This window comes from Astatotilapia calliptera, chromosome 3 (genome assembly GCF_964374335.1).
Source record: "Astatotilapia calliptera chromosome 3, fAstCal68.1, whole genome shotgun sequence".
Taxonomy (NCBI): Eukaryota; Metazoa; Chordata; class Actinopteri; order Cichliformes; family Cichlidae; genus Astatotilapia; species Astatotilapia calliptera.
The window spans coordinates 16,988,049-17,002,140 of NC_137424.1; the positions used below are offsets into that span (position 1 = coordinate 16,988,049).

The window sequence follows — 14,092 nt, forward strand, 5'->3', positions numbered from 1 at the left end:
CAGCAGCGCTCCCTGCTGATCCTCTGATGAAGATGTCAACAGTATGTAAACTGAGCTGATGTGCTGCTGTTTGAGCCCACGTGGTAGCGTACGTCCAGTATGGGAGAACTTAGTCACCGGTGCTGTCTTTGCTTGTGCTCTAGCTTTAGCCTGTTTGATTGTTTGTTTTCTATTTTATTACTGCCTAAAAGGGGAGGTGGGGGAAACACATGCCTGACTTCTCCTGTCAGAGGTTTTGTAAGCTCACTGGAAGGGAAACGTGCACAATGTAAATCATAAAACAACTGAGTGGGGCTGTGCTGCAGGTGGATCAGTGCTGTGGACAGTAGCTGTGGAAAAGAGACTGGACAAAGACTCTCAGCCTTAAATACAGGACAGAGGATGATCCGATCATCTTTCAGCTAACAGTGTCGAGCAGAAGGACGGCCGGCTGATGCGTCCGTACGAACCCTTTTGTACTCACTCCTGTGTATAAGGAGGTGGCGAGGGGTTGTGTAGTTAACCTCAGTGATAGGTTTGTAGCATAAACCTATTCGTTGGAACGTTAAGGACAATTTAATTACATAGCAAAGCAAGACACGAGTAGGCAAAGTTCTTCATGTTTCCCGTGCACGGGAGAGAACCGGACAAACGCCGTTCCTTCGCTTCACCCCAGTTGCTCTCGTCCGCTCCCCCGTAACACTGCTCTTTTATTGAGGTTACATGAATATACATATGACGTTCATTAACATATGACGTCTACATACAAACAAAGAGTACGTTGCCTGTGCGTGTGTGTGTGTGTGTGTGTGTGTGTGTGTGTGTGTGGTGGGGGGGGGGGGGGGGGTCAGAGTGTGACCCCATAAAGACTTCCCTAAACCTGCTGGTCTGGAAGTCCAGCAGTTCATCTAAACAAAAGGCACTTAGCCTAAATCAGATATAGATACATTTATCCTAAATGAACAGAGGGAGTGACTTTAAGTCTGATTTCAGACTATGTCAGTATTAGTTAAGCCAAGAGTCGGCAAAAGCTTTATGACCCGGAAAGTTCTAATTCCCACAACATATTGTTGGATTAGTAAGCAAAACTTTTCTGTGATGAAGATTTTTGGGGTCGTTGTTTTAGTGATGGGTTCATTCTGTCAGTTAGCTTTGGCTTGTTTTCTTATTTCAATAGAGGGAGTTTTACTAAACATGGACATGTCGAGGAGCGGCTCATTATTTCTGTAACAGTGCACTTAGAGAAAACTGTCAGGTGTCGCCCCCTTTGGTGATGATGTTTTGTGCTCTGATGAGCTAATAATCAGCTCTCTTTTCCTCCTTCTTTGTTCTAAGCAGGCCTGCAAGATTGAATTAACAGCGCTGTAAAACATTGTTGTGAGAGCAAATATAAGGTGAGCTTTTCCAGATTACAATGGGCTGAGGAAAAGGTCACCTGTGGGAACCTGCGAGTTCCTGTCTAAAGGATTGCAGCGAGTCAATCCAGTCCAAGATCATAAAGAACTCTTTTTCTAAAAACAAAAGAAACAACAAATAAATGAGCTCATATTGATGAGGGTGGAGACTCTGATGCTTTGCGCGTGAGGCTCCACTTGTCTGCTGTGCAGCCGTGACAAAGACTGGACCAGCGTTAGGATGAGTAGATGTTGACAAACAATTCACGACGCCGGTAAGAAAAGGGTGGATGCTTTGCTTTGCTTTTGGCAGGAGCAGGAGCACAAGAGAGAGAGAGGGAGACCGAAAGGTTCACATGAGAGTGGAGCTGCAGACTCCACCCTTGGGCGGCTAATTTTGGGTTGCTGATGTTTGCTTTAAGAAAATGTTGTTTTATTGACTGGGTTTAGATGATGGTGTCACATTATATTGTTGGGAAAATGCCAAATGCTGAAGGGGAGAAAATGTTTGATATTACTGATGTTACCATTAACCAAAGCAGGCCACTGTAGAAGTCAATGACATTTTATAGAAGGAAAACAGAACCAAAGCCAAATGTAGGAGTTATATAGGGGATTGGTGGACTTGTCACATTCCAAATCCAGTTATGGAATAACAAACACTGGTCCAAGGGAAAGGGCAGGTGATACGAGGTGGTGCTGGAGGGAAACGAGCAAAGTAAAGACAGCAAACCTATTTTGGTTCGATTTGATAAAGTCAAATTAAAAGAAGTACCATGACACTCAGAGGATCAACGTGAAACTAAAACATACGCACATTTTGTATGAAGCACATGACTGATAACTGTTGTGTTTTAAGTTTAGTTTCTTATAGCACAGAGTGGATCACAGTGAGGGAAGGACAGGGGGGGAACTGAGTTTAAATGTGAAGTTGATGCTAATATACAGGTTTTGTTTCTAGGTCGTTCTGGGGATGCAGGCTCTGGGTGGAGCCAGGAGCTGAAAAGATCGAACATGATAATTAAACTGATTTTATTATTTAAACACAGGTTTGCAGGCCCGGAGCAAATATACTCGAGAGGAGAATCGCTGAGGTTTCCTGAGAAATGATCTGATGAACCTTTTTCTTTTAATTTTCTAGTTGTGGTTTTGTTTGACACATGAAGATGTGTCAAAAGGGGGAGTTTTAGGTCTAATTTGAAACAATGGATTATATGATCGATGATGCAGTTCTACACTGCAATCATCGAGTCCATCCTCACCTCCTCCATCACCGTGTGGTACGCTGGAGCCACTATCAGGGACAAACAGAGACTGCAGCATGTTGTGCGCTCTGCTGAGAAGGTGATTGGCTGCAGACTCCCATCTCTGCAGGACCTGTACACCTCCAGGACACTGGGGCGTGCAGCTCAGTCACAGCTGACCCTTCTCACCCTGGACACAGTCTGTTTGACCTGCTCCCCTCAGGCAGGAGGCTCCGGTCCATTCGCACCAGAACCTCTCGCCATAAGAACAGTTTCTTCCCCTCTGCTGTTGGACACATGAACAATAACCGTATGACTGTTCCCACCACTACCACGTGACCCTACGCTGTGTTCACTGCATCATTCCATGTTTGGCCCTGATCACCACCTGCACTCATGTATATATCTATCTACTTAGCACTTTTAATCCTTATTTTTATTTTTATTTAAGTGTTATATGACAGTATGTTTGCACTGAAGCACCGCAGCAATTTCCTAATGTTGTAAACCTGCTCAACATTTGGCAATAAAACCGTTTTTGATTCTGATTACTGTCAGCATTTTAATCGCTAGTTTAAAGGCTGCAGCTGTTGCTCTAACATAAATGTAACAGGCCTCAGTGCTGGTTCTAATAGTCTGAGCTGCTTCCAGCTTTATTTGTGAAGAGCACAGCAGCTTACAAAACACGTAGCTAGCTCGTACAGCTGCGACGTTAAACTTTCATGAGCTAAGATGACCTTAAAATAACGGGGCTACGTGTGGTGATGCTAGCGTTAGCCACGTTAGCGCGTTAACTTCACAGGTGGTCAGACTGAGTAAACAGGCACTAAGTCAGAGGTTGGGCTCTCCGTTTCGCTGCAGGATCCCTTCATTCATGCAATTTATGCAGTTTATTAAAGTGCAATTGGAAAAAGGATTTTGAAATGCAGTTTTTAAAAGCATTTCAAAAATCAGTTTATTAAATGGGAATTCAAAAATGAATTTACAAATGCAGAATTTATTCTATAATTCATTACTTAAGCACAGAATTCTTTATTTCGATGCGCGTGGCTCTTGTGGTCCTCCATACAGGAGTGAGAACGTGTTGGCATTTGGGTCCTCCTTCCCCTCATCATAGTCTGCCACGCAGGCCGTGACAGAAAAGCCCACTAAAAGAACGCCCACCAGACCAAAGCAATGGTTTTGACTTGATCAGCATTAACCCCGCCCCCTGACTTTGATGGGTGAAGCTGACAAATAAAATGTATTTATGAACAGCGATGCAGGGCCAGGAGTAGCAACGTGAATTAAATAAATACATCATTAAATAATTCATTAAATGTGTCAGTAAAATAATCAAAATAGAAAACAAACCAATAATTGATTAAATATGTAATTAACTAATTTGAATTGTATATAAACAAATATTGAAAAATTTTAAATGAAATTAATGGATAATTCATTATTAATATATATCTTTAATTGATTATGTAGATTTTTTAAATTAATTACTGAAATAGTTCATTCATTAGTGATGCATTTATTTAATGCAACCATAAAATTATTGCTAGTTTAAGTAAAATCAATTTAAGACATCAATATTAAAGGTTAACTTATGATAATGAATACATGCAACTTTAACTGATGACATAAAAATGAGGATTTCTTAAGCTGAAGCCAAAGTGCTGACTCATTTGTCATGTTACTCTCAAATGTTTTCCCTAATAACAAGAACATAATTACACTTTAGCCACAAGAGGGCAGCAGCATTAATATAAGTCACGTGTATATAAAGGTACAGTGATTATATTACAGTGATTTTGACAAAAACAAAACAGTTGATGGCAGTGTGTTTTTCCATGACAGAATAATTACGCACACCCCACTTTGCAGTTATTTATTGTAAAAAATGTTTGGAATCATGTATGATTTCCGTTCCACTTTGTGTTGGTCTTTCACGTGGAATTCCAATAAAACTGATTCATGTTTGTGCTGTAATGTGACAAAATGTGGGAAAGTTCAAGGGGGCCAACACTCGGACCGGCGGCCGCCTCGGGTCTCTGCTCCTCCCGCCTCCCCTATCCCTCATCCACCTGCTGCCTCTGTGGAAGCTCCGCCATAGCCACCACCAAACAACTGAGTTATTTCTACACATCGACCAGCATCCGGCCAATCTGCCATCTTTCATTGTTTATACCGTTACAAAAAAAAAAAAAATCATAAAAAACATCATTGGCCCAGAAAAACGAAAAATCACCATCAGTATGCCCGATGGCCAGTCCAGCTATGGTCGTGCCATCAGTTAACCCTTCGCTTGCCAGCTGTGACACGCATGCCCAGGGTTGCCGACCCCTGCTCTAAAGCATCTGATTTGGATTCCTGAGATCAAATATATTTTCCTTTGTGTTTGTTTTCTTCCCATTTGTGGCTTTAATGTAGTGTTACATCCTGTTTGTTTGCTTCCATCTGTATACATGTCCAGATTCACTGTTATGTTTCTATTCTTACATTGCTGTGTGATCACTGTTCCCTCTGCTGACTGATGTGACCTTTTGTATCTCACACTGATACTTGTCATATTTGTATCTGCGCCTAAAAGATAAAAAGTTTTCCATGCTAAAACACAGCTCCACCTCCTGCAGTTCTCCCTCTGAACCACTAGATGTCTCTGTTATCTAAATGAAGACGTGCAGCACAGCAACCACAGCAGCGCTCAGATCACACGTGTCCTGTTATTATGTATAAAAGCATGAAACAGGTGAGACAGGTGGGATCAATATTAATGTTGTGGAAATATATGAAAAAGCAACAGAAGAGAGAAAACATTTCCTGTTTCTAGAAAGATCTTTCAGCTCACAGCTGCTCACAGACTGTATTTACAAGTGACAAACTGCAACTCTACAGTACATCTACAGTATATATCAAATATATTCTGTATTCAAATCTATTGAGTGATGTTTGAAAGTCTTTCCAGGTGAGTTTGATCCAGGAGGGTCTGAAGCCAGAGTCAGACAGAGACTGTGCAGAGACTGTAGAAGGACAGAGCAGCAGCAGAGCAGTCCAGATACACTGATGATCCTCTGTCAGATCCAGAGGGACACACAGGGATGATGCTGGACTCTACATTGTGTCTGACAGTGGAGCTGTTCTCAGAGCAGTTCACTCTGCAGCACTGACAGTCATCTGCACTTCTTCTCATTCCTCTGTCAGTCACTGCTGGATGAAGCTCTCCTCTCCACCTCCCAGTAACATGGCCCAGTCAGAGCGTCTCTACACACAAGCTGCTGCTGCTTCAACCTCTCTGGATCATCAGGACACAGCTCCTCCTCTCTCAGCACACACACCGTCCTGTTTACCATCATCAGCTCCACCTGCAGAGAGAAGAAGGAAGAGCAGAGGAGATAAACGAGTGTTTCCAGAGACTCTTCATCAGCTGTCAGTCAGTGATGCAGCACATCCAGTATAAAGAGCAGCAGGGACTTCAGTGCTGGGACTGTACTAGGACTCATTGTTGCTTCACTTTTTCTAATCTTTGGATTTTTATTGAAGTTGATGAAAATGTTTTTCCCTCCTAGTTTGAGTTTGGACTTTCATTCATTAGAAGAACCTTGGTGTGTCCACTCTGAGCTCTGTAGGAACCCCAACAACAAGCCCAACAATCCAGATGGACGGTTCCAGCTGTTAACTGGAGGAATTCCATCCAAACATCTGCTCTCACTAAATTCTTCCTCACCTACAGACTGTGTTCTTCACTGCTTTAAACTTGGAAATGAATGCAGTCATTGGTCTGCGTGCTGCTTTGTTCAGAGAGCTGATTGGCTGTTGACAGTGTTTGATCAGAGCGTGTCAGCCGTTACCATGGTGACCATAAAGGTCAGAAACAGGAAGTGTTTGTGTCCAATCCTGAAGCCTGTCACCATTCTCCTCTCACAGCTTCACTGAGAAGCTGCAGCTTTACAGGAAACACTGGATCTTTGCTTCATACTGACTGTGTTTAGTACAATACTGCTGACAGCACCACCCACTCACTCCATCACTCTACTGACCTCAGAGTCTCCAGTCTGTAGTCTGGACTCTGCTGAAGATCAGACAGCTGCTTCACATCTGGATCCTTCAGGTTGTTTCCCCACAGGTCCAGCTCTCTCAGATGGGAGGGGTTGGACTTCAGTGCTGCTGCCAGATAATCACAGCTGATCTCTGACAAACCACAGAAACTCAATCTGTATAAAGAATGAAAGATGTAAGTTTATTAGACAAAGTGTGAGCTTGAAATCATTCAGTGTTTCATCATCTGTTCAGAGCTGAAGAAGGTTCAGAATGTAGAAGTTTAGAAAATGGAAACTCCAAACAGCTGAAGCCAACAGGAAGCAGCTTCAAACAGGAAACTGTGCAGAGTTTCAGACTATATGTCCTGATGCAGCCAGTTGGATTTTGGAGATTTGAATCTCTGTTCTGTGACTAAGTCCTTGAATCATTTCTTCCAGTTGGTCCAACAAGACAGACTAAGTGTTGGACATGTGTTGTGGCTCCATTAGGGGAGCTTCTAAATGTGATGTGATGGCCCCTCTGGGTCTGTCAGGTCACAGCACTGAAGAGAGCTCAAACTGGGCACACAGTTGTTCCAGTCTGGACCAAAGACTCTATACTGGGACTGAGGGACTGCTTTGACTGCACCCACTGGGACTTTTTAAAGGCTCATGTTCTCACTTAGATCATCGATTTCTACTTACATTTCTTTCTGGGAAAAATGGGGATTACTTTGGAAACAGGAAGTATTTTCCCCAATAAGCAGCCCTGGATTAGTAAATCACTCCAACATGTTCTCAGGCAGAAGAAGCTGTCTTGTTATGAGGGAGAGAAGAAAAAGATTGAGGCACAGAAACTTGTTGAAAGAGAGATAAAGCAGCTAAAATCAGGTGTAAAAGTAAAGCAGAGGATGAGCTGAATAAAGGACACTCAAGGCTGGCTTGGAAAGGAATGAAGTCCATGGTGGGGATGCAGAACAAGGAGCAAAGATGAATGTGATGCTGAATCAGCAGAAGACTTGGACTCATTGGATTCCAGCTTTGATATCATTGATTTCAATGAAGAGCTTTGTGATTGTAGCAAAGGGCTGGTAGCTCTGAGAGTCCCACTGATGAGGTGTTTGTGTGGAAATCTCTTAGTGGGACCAAAGAGAGAAAAAGCCCTGGTCCTGATGCTGTGGGAGGGAAATGATTGAAGTGTGCTGTGAGGAACTGACTGGGAGATCTTCACACATTTTCCAGTCCTCCTTGGAACAACAGGAAGTTCCCAGCAGGGACTAAGACTTCCTCCACTAGGTGGCAGTGTCTGATGAGAAAGTGTTAGTGGAGCTGGCCTGGAGTCAAAAACAGGAAGATGCAGGATTTGGGCTGAAATGGGGAAAAGTGGTTCGCACTAGTGCCTTAAAGCAAGAAGGTTGTAGGTTGAAGCTTGTTGGCCTTTCTGTGGAGGTTGGATGTTCTCCCACAGTCCAATGAAATGCTGCTTAGGTTCATTGGTGCTTCTAAATTGGCTGTAGGTGTGGATGTGAGAGAGTGCTTCTCTGTCTCTCTCTGTTGGCCCTGTGATGGACTGCTCACCTGTGCAGGTGGACCACGCCTCTTGCCCTATGACAGCTAGGGCACAGGCTGCAGCCCTGTGAGCCTAAGCTGAATAAACAGTTAGCAAAAATGATCCATAGATGGCCTGAAATCCCCCAGTTAGCAGTTTGGTAGATAGCTATGACATGCTAATCCCATCCAGCAGCTGTATTCTACCTGTAAGCTGATCCCTGCTGAGCCAAAGCACTTTTTCATATACAAATTACAACCTTTAATAGAAACCTATTGGTCAGCATCTTATTAGCCTGCTGTTAGCTTCATTCCACAGAAAACTGAGAGAAACTAACAGAGTTGATAAAGAATAAAGAGAAATGTGCTGATTTAAAGCCTTTGAAGTGCTTCAGATGATCTCTGTCCACTTCTGTCCACTCATTCATTCATGTAAGCTTTCTAATGCAGCTTTGATCTTCACAGTCTGCTTCATGAAACTCATTCTAACCCTGAATGTCAGAGTGTTCCTCCTTCTCTTTCCCATCATTCATGCTGGCAGTGGAGGAGATTTGGATGTTGGACTGTGTTTTGGATGATGTGTGTATGTTTGTGTTGGACTGCTGTCTGTAAAGCAAACGCACATTTTGCTTTGGATTTCAGTGTCAGACAGACTTTAAGGTGGAATGAAGAGTTGGAGAGTTTCACAGTGAATTATCCAGTGGAGGATTTTTCTTCTTCTTTGAAGGTTTGAAATGTGAACATTGTTCTGCTGCAGTCAATGGACTAAACCAGAGAAGAAGAAAACAGACTTTACCATGAAGATCCTCAGTGTGGATCAGTATAATATCAGCCTGATGTCTGCAGTTTAGTGTCAGCACAACTTTCACATCATATTCATCTCAGCACAACTAAAACATGCTGACTGACCCCAGAGTTTCAAGTCCACATCCTGGACTCTCCAGGAAACCACACAGATGCTTCACTCCTGAATCCTGCAGGTTGTAGTTCCTGGTCAGGTCCAGCTGTCTCAGATGGGAGGGGTTGGACTTCAGTGCTGCTGCCAGATAATCACAGCTGATCTCTGACAAACCACAGCCCCACAATCTGTATAAAGAATGAAAGATGTAAGTTTATTAGACAAAGTGTGAGCTTGAAATCATTCAGTGTTTCATCATCTGTTCAGAGCTGAAGAAGGTTCAGAATGTAGAAGTTTAGAAAATGGAAACTCCAAACAGCTGACAGAGTTCATACGCCTTTGTCAGGGTCAAATTCAAGCAAGACCATGTGAAAATTAAAACACATCATCCTAGGTGAACTTAAACACCTTTGTTCCCCTTTTGTTAAGACATAGAAAAGTACACCACACAAAAATACTGCAAAAGGAAACGGTCGCCTTATATACATAGTGTATAAACTCAAAATGCACATTTCACTTCAAATTAAGATTAAGGCTTTGAACAGATCACATAGTTCAGTTCAACATATAAGACTTTAAGAATGCACAAGCATCTACTTAAAATCTATGTAATTTATCATCCATGATATTATTTTGTACAATTCCAATGTATTTTGTTCATCTCCCTTAAATAAACAGGCAGTCTTAAAGTATGAAATATTCATATACAAACACATATAAATGTGTGTACTGTCTCAGTGGCTGATAGTACCCCACAGGCCTCAGTGTGAGCTTGAAGACATTTATAATGTTTAAGTAGTTTAATGTGCAGGTGCTGACGATAAACACATTTTGAATGAAAGCCGGGGAACTTTGGTAGCACAGAAACAAGTGGCTATTCTTTGTGACTATATGGATCACTCACAATACCATTATTTCACACAAAGGCACCAAATTAATACTCAAAAAAGCTGCAGCAATACACACAAATATAAACAGTACTTGGTGACAACTTTGCTTTTAGCCTTTAACCCTTCTTGACTACTTTTGATGTGGCCTCTATATTTTACCTTTAAAAACAGTTTATCTTGCCAATCTGTTATTTTCTCATTTTGACCAACTGTATCAGCACAATTTATCTAAATTCAGACAAAATTTAAAATACAAATAGAAAGTGATATTTTGACTGTAAAAACCACACACATGTTTAACGAATCATCTTCATAACTTGAAATGCAAATAGAGATTGTACATTTTTAAAAATACGCACACGTTTTGCAAACAACAAAGTTATATGGTACTATTTACCAAAAAATGCAGCCAAGGCTCAGACGTTTTTCATATAATTATTTCAAACTATTTACAGAACAATCAGGTGTCAAACAATAGTTTGTGTCACTCTAACACATATGAGAACAGCACAGGGATAAACCTGCAGGTCTGACAGCAGGTGTGTCACTCAGCGTTTACACTGCAATCTGCCTTTGTTGGCTTTAAGGCAGCAACTGTGACGATCACTAGTAGAACTGACACACAAAACAAAACAACAGCTACACACTAAATACACAAGACAACAAACTAACTTGAGACCAAACACGGTAAACGTCACAAATCTCTCACGTATCAAAACTCTCTCTCTCTTTCGCTCACTCGCTCTCTCTTGCCGGTCACTCCTAAAACTTCCCCCTTTTGCTAAACAACCAAATGTCATGTTTCCATATCATTTTTGATTGGTCGACATGGTACATTTTCCCACCTATAGGGCTTTGGAGCGTAATGTCACGGGAGATGGGCCATGCCCCCTTCCGCCATGACAGTAGGCCAGCCAAAGGATACCATTTCAGCTATGGATCGTACGTGTTGTGTTGTCGGTTGCAACGTTAGATCACACGATCGTGAAGGCAAGAAGCTGGATAACGGGCTCTCTTTTCATCGTTTTCCATCCTGGAGGCAACGTGAGGGATCCCATGTATCCGATATTACTAAACAAAGACGTCAGGCTTGGATTGCAGCGGTGAGACGAGCGGATATCGAGTTCTCTGCAATCCCCAGCTTTTTGTTGGTTTGCTCACGGCATTTTCTTTCCGGTGAGTTCTAAATTAATTCATATCACTCTTGAAAGGCTTTTAGTGTTATTTTCAACGTGCTGAGGTCATAGATAATGAGATAAAACATGCTAATGTGTGATGCTGCAGAACCACATCATGTCGACTGAGTAGCTTATGATTTGGCATTATTGCAGGCAAACCAGCATATGAAATGGATGTAACAAATCCAGACTGGGCACCAACACTGCACATGGGGCATGACGACATACTTGTATCAGACTCGGACCGGCACTCAAGGCGTACGCAACGGAAGCGAAAAAGAGCACCCATCGAGGTAAACACCCCCCCCCCCCCCCCCCTCTAAAAACATACTAAATTGCTATCACTGTACACTAATCCGCACATAACTTCCAGATGAATCACACACCTGTCATTGGAATATTGGTGTACATTTACCTTATGTCTAATTTTATCTTACAGGCTTTCGTTATGCAGCTGTAGAGTCTGAAGGTGTGCCCCGTGCAGAAGTGATTGATGAAGATCTGACAGAAGACCAACAGCAAAATCACAATGTCATGGAGGCAGTGGACAGCAGTTGTGTTGGACAAGTGGAGGTTGAGGTACCAGCTGCAAATGTGGATATACTGAAGAAATGTAAACCTTTTAAAATGATGACAGATTACAAACTCTCAGCTGTGTCTGTAATCAAACCTCTGTAACTTTGCTTCACTTCAGCAGCATCAGCTCATGTTCACATGTTGATTCATGGTTTGCTTCAGTTTTTGATGGACTGCAGAATATTTTGAAGGTTATCTGCTATAAAAAGCCAGAACAGGAAAATCTGCTTCATGTGTTTCTGTTTGATCCTCAGTGACTTTGACACAAAGGCCTCTGCTGTGATGATCACACCTCTGATCAAGTCTCACAGTGTCAGCTTTGTTTTTATACATATGGATATGTGCTGATAAATGATCAGAGTTATAATATTTCCCACTGTCTGCTGTGTGCCGTGACCTTTGACCTGCTAAAGACAGTCAGCTGTGGATTATTCATTGTTGTGTCTGATACTTAGAACTGTGAGGAAGAACACTACACAGTTAATCAGGGTCCCCTCTCTCTGAATCAGGGAAGGTGGGCAGGCCGCGTGTGGGCCGCGGGCCATACGTTGAGTCTCACTGTTTGAAATGTGAACATTGTTCTGCTGCAGTCAATGGACTAAACCAGAGAAGAAGAAAACAGACTTTACCATGAAGATCCTCAGTGTGGATCAGTATAATATCAGCCTGATGTCTGCAGTTTAGTGTCAGCACAACTTTCACATCATATTCATCTCAGCACAACTAAAACATGCTGACTGACCCCAGAGTTTCAAGTCCACATCCTGGACTCTCCAGGAAACCACACAGATGCTTCACTCCTGAATCCTGCAGCTTGTAGTTGTCGCTCAGGTCCAGCTGTCTCAGATGGGAGGGGTTGGACTTCAGTGCTGCTGCCAGATAATCACAGCTGATCTCTGACAAACCACAGCCCCACAATCTGTATAAAGAATGAAAGATGTAAGTCTATTAGACAAAGTGTGAGCTTGAAATCATTCAGTGTTTCATCATCTGTTCAGAGCTGAAGAAGGTTCAGAATGTAGAAGTTTAGAAAATGGAAACTCCAAACAGCTGAAGCCAACAGGAAGCAGCTTCAAACAAACACAACAAGAGAAAAAACTCTGAATGTTTCACATTAAAGTCGTACATTTCTCATAAAAACAGGACAAAGACTTGAAAAAGTCGTGTTTTTCCTTCCAGGAACCACAAGGCTTCACTTTTAAAGGTGAAGTGTGAAAGAAATGGACATATTTGAAGTCCAACACCTTTTTCCAGTCACATTATTAAAGCAGACAAACTACAAGCTCATTTTCACTCCAACAAGTCATCTTCTGACCTGGACTAACAACACTGGTCTCTATGTGCAGCTGGCTGTGAGACCAGTGCTCAGGGAGCGTCTACAAAGTGCAACACTGAAAGAACATCACACACTAGCTGTGTCCCAAAACGTCGGCTGCATCCTTCGGAGGACCCGGTATTCGCAGTCTACGTGGGCCGGGTCCTTCAAAGACTGAAAAGGCTGGAAGTGCGAGGCTGTGAAATGGGACGGTCGAGCCTTCAGATTTGCGTCACCGCTGTGTCGGTGGAGTTTAATAAACTCGGCCGTCTGCTCCTTGCTATCTAAAATATAACAGGACACTGGCGTAAATTCTCGACCGTCTCACACTTCTGTTTAATCAGTTTCCTGTTTAACGTTTATTCAGCTGTTTGAAAATCCCGGAGGAACTTTGATCTCAGCCAAACCGATTTACTCCGGAACAAATAAAACACAGAAAAAAGGCAAACAATTACATTTTTAAGTTATCCGAGTGACTTATATATCATGTTTAACCTGAGTAGTGAAAGAGCAGGGGTCTGAAAACGATGAAGCCGGGCGTCCGCTGCTCTCGCCGGCTGGAGTGACCATTGAACCCCCCGGCTTGCTAGCGAGCGGGTGGGGAACAGACGTCTCCGAAAACGTCGGCACACTTTTGCAAATATGCGATGTCTTGATAAACCGAGCAGATATTTGAAGTTTACACAGCTACTTTCTCGCCTGAAAATATGTTAAAAGTTTATTTTGTGACCCAGAAAGATTAATAAGAGTAATTTGAAAACTTAGTAGCAGCCGCCATTGTTGGCAGCTGAAATTTGGCTGGGCCGCGCTATGAATTCTGGGATATGGTGGGCCACGAAGGACACACCCGACGAATCCTTCAAATTCGGGGAAATGAAGGACGCATTTGTCGGGCACATTTGAAGGAGTCGACAAATACGGACAGCCTTCATCGCGTGGCTGTGACGTAATCGGCCTTCAAATGCAGCCTCTGGAGGATGCAGCCGACGTTTTGGGACACAGCTACTAATTTGCTTCCATCATCCAACCTGAAGAGGAAACAGAGACGCCTCCCCTTCAAAGTAAA

General features: G+C 42.7%; 3 protein-coding genes across 3 annotated transcripts in view; all 3 read right to left on the reverse strand.

Moving 5' to 3' along the window:
• LOC145422960 (protein NLRC3-like) overlaps positions 1 to 14,092 on the reverse strand; it is a gene marked incomplete at its 5' end in the record, with an annotated part of 416,117 nt that overhangs the window by 168,515 nt on the left and 233,510 nt on the right. The gene's annotated exons all lie outside the window — the stretch shown is intronic.
• The window catches only part of LOC113017568 (protein NLRC3-like), a 238,603-nt gene that overhangs the window by 46,771 nt on the left and 177,740 nt on the right, over positions 1 to 14,092 (reverse strand). The gene's annotated exons all lie outside the window — the stretch shown is intronic.
• The window catches only part of LOC145425233 (protein NLRC3-like), a 29,178-nt gene continuing 20,507 nt past the window's right edge, over positions 5,422 to 14,092 (reverse strand). The window contains exons 3-4 of the mRNA XM_080298209.1: positions 6,643 to 6,816; positions 5,422 to 5,967 (exon numbers count right to left, since the gene is read on the reverse strand). Coding sequence (XP_080154335.1) covers positions 5,958 to 5,967; positions 6,643 to 6,816 — 184 coding nt within the window. The 3' untranslated portion in view covers positions 5,422 to 5,957. The remainder of the gene's footprint in view (positions 5,968 to 6,642; positions 6,817 to 14,092) is intronic.